General features: G+C 44.8%; 1 protein-coding gene across 1 annotated transcript; it reads left to right on the top strand.

Annotated features, from left to right (window-relative positions):
• Positions 1 to 27: 27 nt before the first annotated feature.
• On the top strand, positions 28 to 3,002 carry LOC117054100 (perilipin-3-like). Its single transcript, XM_033162561.1, has 4 exons — positions 28 to 112; positions 813 to 841; positions 1,789 to 1,851; positions 2,336 to 3,002. The coding sequence occupies exons 1-4, from the start codon at positions 28 to 30 to the stop codon at positions 2,732 to 2,734; spliced, it is 576 nt and encodes a 191-aa protein (XP_033018452.1). The 3' UTR covers positions 2,735 to 3,002.
• Positions 3,003 to 11,557: the final 8,555 nt, after the last annotated feature.

Below are 11,557 nucleotides of genomic sequence, written 5' to 3'. Positions count from 1 at the left end.
ATGGTGGTAGAGACAAGAATGGGCAAGATGGCCCTCAGTGGAGCAGAGGCAGTGCTGGAGAAATATGAGGAGCTGCTGGACCACTACCTTCCAATGACTGATGAAGAACTGGGTAAGCAAAGAATAGCAGCCTGATCTATTGTGATCCATGCTATGCTCGCAGCCTCCAGTCCTCTTTGGTGTCTACATTATCCTTAAGATCAGGAGGCCTACTGGGAAACAAACTACCTTGTTTGAACTGTGGGACAACCATGTTTATTTGGATAGTCTCCAGGACTCTACTCCAGATGTGAGCACCTTCTGAAATTTAAGCAGGTAGCAACCAGACATGAGAGGCTGCCCTGAGAGAGGTGCCTGATTTTTGTCACGTTCTTCCTAGGTGGGTGCAACATCTTTCAAAGGCCTTGCTTTGAGTGAAAACTACCTCATACTTCATGAATCTTCCTTCTGATTATGGGGTTTTGAAAGGTGGTATGCTGTGATCTTTCCTGGTGTGTGTGTGCATGTGTGTGTTGTGTTTTAAGTCAGCTAGGGTAGAAACTTTGAAAGTAACAACAATATTTAAATGCGCTCTTTAGCCAAAGTTGCAGAAGCTACACCAGAAGGAGTGGGTGCGCCCCTCGAGACTCAGGGGTAACTTTGTGCGTCTTGGTTCTCTGTCAACCAAGCTCCAGCATCGTGCTTATCAGTATGCTGTAGCCAAGATTGAAAGCTGCCAGAGAAGACATCAGAGAGACTTTCATTCAGCTCCGTCAAGCCATTGGGCAGGTAGGCACTTCACTTCTCCAGTGCGTACTCTTTATTAACCACAGGAAAAAAGATGCCTGCTTCCTATTTACCGGTAAGCTTTTGTAAATATCTGTGTTCCTTGTTAACCAGTTATGACTGGCAACTGAAAGACTTGATTGCATGGGAATCTAAGCATTTGGTCTCCATAGGCTGCTTCTAGGAGGGAGGCATGGAGTGGGGCAGGGGGCTTAGGACCATGACACAAATTTGCAAATGGAGATTGGTGCCATGGGCCTGTCCCCGTCCCCTTGCCCCCAACACCCCAGGCAGTCAATACTGTAACTGAAAAGGCTCCTGCCCCAACACTATACACAAAATGTGCCCCAGAATCTTTGGGAAATTTCAGGGTTTTCTGGGCAGACAAATATAGTAGTCTCTGCTCATTGGGAAAACTGGAAAACCCGGAGATGGAGCATGATTTGCATAATTTAAAGATGTTGAACTGTTGAGGATATAGCAATGGCTGGTAGGCAATTGGTCACAGGATGCTGTGTTTTGATCTCTGGACCACAAGGAAGCCCCACACAGCAGCAAGATGCGAAACTGCAGAATAGCAAATACCTGGCTTTAAGAGCGAGATGATTCATAAGATGTGTGTAAAAGTGTCACATTTAGACAGTCAAAGCAAATTGCTGGCACTAGTTAAATATTGATGGTTGCTTATGAGCACCAGTGGAAAGCTAGGAGGGTAATTGTATGGTGGTGTAAAATCAGGTATCAGTGTTTGAGGATGAACAATGTTGATACCAACATGGCAAGCTATGAGAGAAGGAAATCTTATTTGTACAAGAAGCTCAACATGCATGTGCTTGCTTATGAAAACTTGTACAGTATCTAATTGAGAGAGATCTTGCCCATCTCTCTCAATGCACTGGGGCCTCAAAGGGGTCAATACTTATCTGACAGGTATGATAACAAAATGTGTAGCAATTACAAGGTTTGTCTTGGCTTTAATTTATTCCAAGCTGCTCTGTTGACTTTTGTTTGTTTCCTCTCTAGATAGAGGAAACAAAGGAAGGTGTTCAGCAGAAACTCCAGGAAAGCCAGGAGAGGCTTCATCAGGTATGGTTATACTACTGATTTAATGGTGGTAGAATCAGAGTTGGGAAGGACCCCATGGATCTAGTCCAGGGGTAGGCAACCTAAGGCCCAGGGGCCAAATGTGGCCAAATCGCCTTCTCAATCTGGCCCGCGGACAGGAATCGGCGTGCTTTTACATAAGTATAATATGTGCTTTTATTTAGAATGCATCTCTGGATTATTTGTGGGACATAGGAAATTGTTTATTCCCCCCCAAAAAAATAGTCCGGCCCCCCACAAGATCTGAGGGACGGTGGACCGGCCCACGGCTTTAAAAGGTTGTTGACCCCTGATCTAGTCTAACCCCCTGCAGTGCAGGAATATGCACCCATGCAAACCCATAACCTTGGCACTATTAGCACCATGCTCTAACCAATGGAGCTAACTGTTGGTGCTTGACATGGCTTGACCCATGCATGTAGATCCCTGGTTGAGGGATCTGTTGACTTCTTCCTTCTAATTGCAGATAGAATCTCAGACCTTGGCCATGTCCTACCACATCACCCAGCAGTTGCAAGCAGCCTACAAGAACCTGATTGCCAGCATCCAAGGCCTGCCAGCTAACTTCCAGCAGAACATCCAGCTGGCCTATCACAACATAGAAGAGCTTCATACCTACTTCACCAGTGCTCACTCTTTCAAAGACCTCCCCAACAGCATTCTAAGCCAAAGCCAAGAGAAGGCCCTCAAAGCCCAGGAGTATGTGGACGACATCTTGGACTACGTCTTACACAATGCTCCAATGTCTTGGCTGGTGGGCCCATTCTCCCCTTCACCTCAGAAACCCGATGATGTGAAGCCCACAAAGCCTGACGATCCAAACAAGGAGGACATGAAAGCAGCAGTGCCAAAAGAGAGTTTGTGACCTGTAGCTCATTCTAGAGGCTGGGATTCTGTGTCTCCGGGCACTGATGGAGCTTGAAAGAGCACTTGAGCCTGCTTTTGAATTTGTTGGGAGAGCTGAAATGAATGTGACTAAGCTAACATGACAGGACTATGCCCCTGGAACTTATGGTAGGATGGGAGACTTGACCATTATTGGAAAAATCAGTTGCTAGCCCCTAGGAGCTTCAGACTCTACAAGTACAACAAAAACAAAAAAATCTGACTTGTATTTAGTCATTTGCTGTGAATGAATGAATGTATGCAGCTGATAGTATCTGCAAGCTCAATCTGCAAACTGGCTTTGAAATATGATTGGAATAAATTGTTGCACTCGGTTACTTGTCTGTGTAAAGTCTTAAGCAGTAACTTGGCCTAAGTATGTTTCAGCTGATGGTGGAAGCACTCCATGATACTAGGGAAAAGCTTTTCCCAGAACAAACTAGCATAATTTATGTTGTTGTTAAAAGGTTGCCTAGATGATGGGTTCACCATGCTGGGAAGCAGAGTTGCAGCATGAAGCGATGAGGGGAAAAGGCTGTAGTGTGGAACTCAAACGCGGCATGCAAAAGGTTCCATGTTTTCCCTGGCAAGGTCCTAGGTTCAATCTTTGGCTTTGGTAATGTTCCTGCCAGAAGATTGGCCTTTGGACTGACCCAGCAGGGTTTTGATCACTTCAGCATCAGAAGCAGTCTTTCTGAATACCAGCTGTTGGGGTGCTATTGTGCTCCATCTTGCTTGTGGGCTTTCTAGAGGCAGCTGACTGCTGAGGACAAAATGCTGGAGACCAACCTTTGGTCTCATGGAACAGAATGACTGCTGCAAAACAAAGCACACTAACTTCACCATGGGGGTGAGCCTTCTTAAAACAACTAATTACCTGATTATAAAGTTGGAGGGCAAATTTAAAAACCCAACCCAAAACTGTCACCCCTATAGCTGTGCAAGGTTCTTAAGCATAAAGAAACAGGGTGAGAATTGCAGAAGGAACTTGAGTGAAGGCCAGTCATGATAGATGTACTGAGAGTTTGGGTAACAGAAGAAGCTCTAGTTGCTGCATCTTGGCCTCGGTAGTCTTTACCTGGCCTGCTTATGAGGCAAGACCTTCAAGTTGGTGAGGCCTTTTCAAACTGAGGTGTGCATCAATGACAAGATTTCATTTGGACCCTCCCTATGAAGAAGACTGAGATCCATTCTGAACTGAATTGGAGAGCATATGAAATGCTTCAGATTCCAATTCCGAATCCTGTTTTGAAGCTTCATGTCCCTCATGTCTGGAATCTTGGAAGAGAGATAACAAAGGCTTTGGGTGACCCATTTCCTGTCAAGGTGGGAAGTGATGACCCAGACTAAGCCTGGCAGGACAGCTTACTCTCTGGTGTAACCGCTTCATGCACTAATTAGATTCATGTTTGCAGGATATTATTTCTCCAGATGTTAGTGACATTAAATATGCCCATTTGTGTGTGCACGCTGGGCACTATTCAAATTTGATGTTGTCCCCCAATTTCCCTCAAAGGATGAAATTTTCAGGCAAGGTATAGCCCCTTCTGAAAGTGAGAAATGAGAATTTCTGGACGTAAGCTGCAGAGCTTTTTTCTGCAAGGAAATCCTTTACAAATTTTGTGTGTGTGTGTTGAAAAGGATTCACTTAATCTGTTTTATATGCAATGTGAATGAATATTGCATGTACAAGAGAAGGGAAGCCCTGGGTAAGAAACCTGTCAAATTGCAGCAAATATGCCTTGGGGCCTTTGTGCTAGGTGACTTTTAAATTGACCTTTTTGGGGGAGAGGATGAAAATGGGATTTGCTTCCTTCACGGTGGTTTTTGTGGGTGACTATACAAATGGCATACAGCCATATATCATAGAGGTGCCCCTAGCAAGGTAACCTGCAAAATTTCTGAAGGCTGGAGATACAGGATATGAGTGTGCCATTTGTTTAAAGGCTTGTGCTGCCTGCGGATCCAGTATAATGATCTATCGGGACGTGAAGTTCAATGACAGGTCTATGTCCCCCAGACCTAGCTCAGTGCTTACTTTTCCTGTACACTCCCCACCTTATCCACAGAGCCATCTCTTGAGAGTAGCATGCATCTCATGCAAGAAAATTATTCACAATTAGAAACAGCATGCTAAAAAGACATCTGGCCTCAGACGCATCCGCCCCCAGGATGGTTGTGACAGACAAAAGGCATAGATAGAGAATATGAGGGAAATGTGAGTCACACTGTCAGACAAATTATAATGAGCTGAGAAAACTGTTCTCACATAATACTATACAGTAGCTGGTCACAACAATTTCTGTAGTAAGTTCCCAGGCTGTTTTGGAGAAGCTTCAGGTTCTTAGAAGGTGGTCAGTGTTTCTAACAGAAGTTTTATTTATTTCACTTATACTGATATCCTACCTTTCTTACAAGGAGTTCCTTGGTTCTGCAGACTGAGAGAGTGGCTGGCCCAAGGCCACCCAGTGAGCTTAATGCCTGGGTTGCCTTAGTTGTAGTCTGATAGTCAAATGACAATGGCTGCCAATATCACTAAAATGGTAACTAAGCTTTCTTGAAAGAGTGCCTGCCTGATACTAGGTGAGTCCAATGGCCTGGCTTATATAGGACTGGTAGCCTGATACCTGGCGTTGCTTGGAATTCTAAGAAACAAAAACATCAGTTTTGAAAGGTGGTCCGCCATCTTGATTCAAAACAGTGTCCACTTGGGGCCAAACCTAGAGGAAAACCTCTTCCTTGATCTTGGGAACCTCTTCATTACACAAATGTATGTATTAGGAGAAACTGGCATTGAAGTGCTGACGATTTCCCCCAAGGACTTAGCTTGGCATTAAAAACATGTGGAACGGTGGAGAACAGAACTTAAGAATGGAATAATAATAATAATTTATACCCTGCCCATCTGGCCGGGTTTCCCCAGCCACTCTGGGTGGCTTCCAACAGAATGTTAAAATACAATAATCTATTAAACATTAAAAGCTTCCCTAAACAGGGTTGCTTTCAGATGTCTTCTAAAAGTCTGGTAGTTGTTTTCCATGAGACACCCAAACTGACAGATTTACTCATCCCCAGGCACACATAATTCTGTTAACCAACAGAGGGAAGCTTGTCTGTTGGGGCTGAGGGAGAGCAACTGTAGAGGCTACATGTTCTGCCTGAGGTGACTGTCTCACTAATACTAATGGTAGGGTCAGCTCTCCTTGCAGCAGCCTTTCACTTGCTCACTTTGCACCAGGATTTGGGGCCAGTGGAGAGAGATGAAGAAGAGGGGCTGCTGTGGGGCAAAGGAGTGGAACCCCCACACCTGAGATGGCTCAGGTCTCCCCTGCCTGTACTGGAGGCAGTACCCTTCCATGGCAACTGGTCATGGTTTGGTAGTCCAACTATCAGGATGAGGCCTTGGTAGCTGCCCACACTGTCCCTGTTTTTGTGCTTTTCAAGCTAGGCGATGCAGGCAGAAATTCAATAGGTGCGTGTCATGAAACTGCCTCCACAAGGAAAGTTAGCTTTGCCTCTTTTGTCTCGAAAGTCACGGGGGGGGGGGGTCTTTGACAGGTGACAAATCTATCTACAGTCTTCCCCAAAGAGTCTCCCTGAAGTTCACGGAAATCTTGTTTATTTCCTCAAGATGCAGTTCTGGATGTTCTGAACTTGCTTTTAGAAGAACGGTTCCCCAACCGCACGAAAGCTAAACAGATTTGAGGAAATGTAACCCAGCCAGCTGTGGGTTGCTGCTGCTTATCCAATACTAAATGAAATGCCTTTCAAAATACATCTACATCTTGATATTGGAAACGGCACTTTCTTGGCAAGAAGAGCTGCTCCGGGGAGGCAATGTGACAGAAATGTCTCTCCCAATGTGCTTATGTCAGCAATTTGCCAAACTGTGTGCCAGTTCACAACAGTAGGCTGCAGCCCAGCTATTAGTAGACCATAAGAAATCATTAAACGTTCCTGTGAGCTGAGAGCACCTACTCGCTGCTGCTCTGTGTGGTGATGGATAGCTCTGTTCTGTTTCTCTGCCCATAAATGTAATAAATCAGTAACTGTGTTGCACAAGGAGTGATGGTGATGGAGAAACAACGTTCTTATTTTCATTTAGCACTTCAGTGTATATTGCAGGGATGGGGAATTTGTGGCCCACCACATGACATTAGACTCCAGCTTCCATCAACCCCACCAGTGTGGATGATGCTGTATAGAGTCGTACAGGATAACATAAGCAAAGGATTAGGGTCTTTGCCCTGAGGCGCTTACAGTCCAAATTTGATCGGGAGAAGGAAGGCAAGAGAAATAAGGGGGTAGGTATTAGCAAATGCTGCTGCTTTGGTGTCAGCTGGGGATGAGGGTTGAGAAACATTAGGGAATGGAAATTGGTATATGTCAGGGGAGATGTCTCTTTCCACCGGCTCCCTGGTGTTCTGAATATTTCTGAAATGAATTCTGACAACACCAGAACTGGAAGAAGTAAAAATGTGAGACAGAGCCTGCCATTTCAAAAACAAAATAGAAACAATTCCAATGACTGAGCACAATATATTGGATATTGTGGATCTCTCTTGTGGACCAAATTGGGAGGGGTGGCTAATACCCCATAGGACGGATCACACTTCAAAATGACCTTAACAGATTAGACAACTGGGCGAAAGCAAACAAGATGAATTTTAACAAGGCGAAATGTAAAGTACTACACTTGGGCAAAAAAAAATGAAAGGCACAAATACAGGATGGGTGACACCTGTCTTGAGAGCAGTACATGTGAAAAGGATCTAGGAGTCTTGGTAGACCACAAACTTGACATGAGTCAACAGTGTGATGCAGCAGCTAAAAAAGCCAATTGCAATTCTGGGCTGCATCAATAGGAGTATAGCATCTAGATCAAGGGAAGTAATAGTACCACTATATTCTGCTTCTGGTCAGACCTCACCCGGAATACTGTGTCCAGTTCTGGGCACCACAGTTCAAGAAGGATACTGATAAGCTGGAACCGTGTCCAAGAAGAGGGCAACCAAAATGGTCAAAGGCCTGGAAAACGATGCCTTATGAGGAACGGCTTAGGGAGCTGGGTATGTTTAGCCTGGAGAAGAGAAGGTTAAGGGGTGATATGATAGACATGTTCAAATATATAAAAGAATGTCATATGGAGGAGGGAGAAAGGTTGTTTTCTGCTGCTCCAGAGTAGCGGACACGGGGCAATGGACTCAACTACAAGGAAGAAGATTCCACCACATTAGGAAGAACTTCCTGACAGTAAGAGCTGTTGGACAGTGGAATTTGCTGCCAAGGAGTGTGGTGGAGTCTCCTTCTTTGAGGTCTTTAAGCAGAGGCTTGACAGCCATCTGTCAGAATGCTTTGATGGTGTTTCCTGCTTGGCAGGGGTTGGACTACTAGATGGCCCTTGTGGTCTCTTCCAACTCTGATTCTATGATTCTCTGGATCTTCTACTGCACCTTTCTGCTAGTGTCTGTCTGTAGCAAAAATACTTTAAGTTGTCACTATGATTTGATGAACAACATATCGTTATGGTCAAGCTGCCAATTCCAATAATTGTTTTGTGACTATTTGGTGACTGTTTTCTTCCCTTTCCTCTTTTTTTTTGGGGGGGGGGGAGGTTAAGGAGGAAAAATTCTCTGCATTCCTTGTTGATCTGTGAAAAAAATCATCTGTATTTTTCATGTGTTGGTTTGCAAAACTTGTTTTTTTATTCATTTTTTTAATTTGTTTTTCAGAGAAGGAAGGGGAGGGGAAGCCAGCCAAGCTGAATATCTTACTATATTATACGGCGTATAAGCCTGGTATCCCAGGCTGCCAAAAATTTCTAGCTGGCACCTTTCTGAAATAACAAACTGTTAATATCAGACGGTTTGCTCACAAAGTGTCTGCACTCTAGGAGAACCGCAAACTGTTACCATATGTATGCCTGTTGTCACAAAATCCTGCCAAACAGTGCAATCATTGAAAACACACACACACACACACACACACACACACACCTACACCTACACCTCCCTTCTTAGGCCCTGTGTAGCTGTGCTGCTTGTTTGCCATGGCAAAGAAACACTGCTACAGGCTTTGTCCTTTGCAGTTCAAGACTCATAAGCCAGATTCAGAATTTATTACGTTTATATCCCACTTTTTCTCTAAGGGGCTCAAGACAGAATGCGTGAACCTGCCCCCTTTATCCTCACAAAAACCCCATGAGCTGGGTCAGGCAGCAAAAATGTTCCAAGGTCACCAAGTGAGGGGCATGGCTGTGTGGGAATCTGATCCTGGATTTCTTCAGCACTAGTGTGATGCTTTTAAGTGCAGCACTATGCTGGCTACCATTCTTACAACAGGATGTTGTGTGCACAGAACCCCCCTGTATGAGCAAGATTTCCTCATTCGTTGCAAAGGAAGGTGGCATATTCTTAAGAGCACAATAAGAACCTGCTGGATCAGGCCAAGTGGCCCCTTTAGTCCAGCATCCTGTTCTCACGGTGGCCAAACAGATGCCTGTGGGAAGCCCACAAGCAGAACTTGAGCACAACAGCACTCTCCCTGCCTGTGGTTTCTAGCAACCGGGATTCAGAAGTTCTGATGGCTGGAATTGTGGAAGCAGAGCACAGCCCTCATGGCTAGTGGCCATCGATAGCCCTCTCCTCCAGCAACCCTAGCAGACAATATGAAACCCTTAAACTGGCCAAGCCTGGTATAAATTCTAGGAGTGGGGTGGACACATGTTCTTGTGAGGAAAATATGAGGGAAGATTTAGATGTAAAAACCACTGTTCTGTTGCCTAAACTGTTTGGTGTGTAAATAATTATAATAAGGGAGAAAAAGACATAGGGATTGTCCACACTTCCTAGAAAGCATGGGTCTTGAGTAGTTTCCCCCTTGTCTAGGCATTGTTCCGAGCAGTTCTGTGTTTGGACTGGCAGCTTTCTCCTGGAAAACACACAATTTACTGCTGAATTGAAAAAAAAAAATTGCAATCTGCAGAAAACACGCTTGCTAGTTGTTGTGATTCAGTGCTTAAATGCAGGTTTTCCCAGTGGAAAGCAGCGGGGCCCGAACTGATCCAGGAAGGCACAATGTATGAGGGTTTTTGAGTGGGCAGTTTGCAAACAAGCAGCTAGGCCGATGCCGTTGTTAAACCATGCGCTGTTAGGTTTTCCGTTATGGCAGTTGACAGCGGAACATGGCTTTTATAAGCATTGGTGTAATCCTAAAGCTGCGATAGGTCCTTTAGTGAGTATTCCGTTTGAACTCATTGGTCCTTAGCTATAGTCCAATGGGCCACAGGATTTTCAGAGGGAACTTTGTGATTGGTTACAGGGCTCTGGCTGAAGAGAATAAAATTGCAGGCACAGGCATTTTCGAGGAACTGCAGGCAGCAGTTCCGTCAGGGCAGGACTTTGGGGGTGAAATCCAGAGCCCCACTCAACAGAATGAGCAGGGTGCCCCTCCCCGAAGCTCAGCAGGCCTAGCTTACCACTTTTAAAAAATAAATAAAGTAACACACGTTACCCTCCAGAGTACTCCCCCCGAAGCTGTGACATCATTAGGTCCAGAGTCTAAAATTTCCTTATCACCGAATGTATGGGGGTTGAAACCAGTCAGGGTTTCCGTTCTGCACACTGACGGGCTTTCTGAATGCTACTGAGTGCCGTGGGATTATAGCAGCCTCCAGGCCTGCAGGACTTACTTGAAATTAAAACTCAAAAGAATGCCCCATGCATCATATTTCAAAGCTTGTTTCCCCATTCCAGAATAATAGCGGGCAAGAGATCGATGGCAGTTTGCTTGATCAATATTACCTCCCACGTTGCCAGCTCTCCCTCCGAGATTTTTAAGTGGAAGCAAGTTTGACTAGCCTTCTTGTTGAATTTAACAGGCCAGCGGTGAAACGAAACCACAATCAATCCGCTGCGTGGGAAGGTATCAGGAGGATATGAATCCTGCTCAAGCAAAGCTGTATTTTCAGAATAATGAAAGGGTTGAGGGTTTCTTATCAGCTGTCAAAGCTTGTTGGGAAATGCGCTTGAGTCAAATAACAAATATGAATTATTGCTGCTGTTACACACACACACACACATAAACACACCTTTCAATGAGCTGCATTATTACATTACAGGCGATTCTCAACCTACTGTGTTTGAAACTTCTGTACCTGGTCTGTGGATCGTTACCTGCAAACATGCAATCCTTCTGGTGCATGGTGGGGCAGGCTATGTAACTGGAACGTTAAAGCCTGTCCCAAAGGCCGATTCTCAACCGCTGCCTAATAGATCAAAATGTTCAGTGCAGGCTGCTTTAAAAGGAAGCCTTTGATCATCAAATCAATATGAGAAAGGGAACATGCATGACAGGGGGAGGGGAGAATTGGGTACATGCCACACACACAGGCTTCAAGGGGAGAATTGTCCTGCCAAGTCTCACAATTAAAGCTTCGCCAGAGATGGGGGAAAGTTTGGCATTGAGAGAATCCCCAAATACTTTCCAGATTCTCTTCTTATTGCATATAGTCTAGGACAGGAGGTCGGGCAGCAGAGAGTTGGGGGGGAGAAGAAGAAGAAGAAGAAGAAGAAGAAGAAGAAGAAGAAGAAGAAGAAGAAGAAGAGAGTTACTTTTATATAAATGCAAAGTGCTCTCCTTGGAATATGTCGGATGTCAGTTACCTTGTTCAGTATCTCTGCAAATAATCGAAAACAAGATATTGCACGTAAAATAAATTGAATTGTGACAGTTCGGCTCACATGGAAGTAAATGCAAATGTCCCATTGAATTTGAACAAGAGCTGGATATCATGCCGTGCTTC

This window comes from Lacerta agilis, chromosome 10 (genome assembly GCF_009819535.1).
Source record: "Lacerta agilis isolate rLacAgi1 chromosome 10, rLacAgi1.pri, whole genome shotgun sequence".
NCBI classification, from domain to species: Eukaryota; Metazoa; Chordata; class Lepidosauria; order Squamata; family Lacertidae; genus Lacerta; species Lacerta agilis.
Note: the sequence above shows the minus strand (reverse complement) of the source record. Positions and strands in the feature narration are given on the sequence as shown.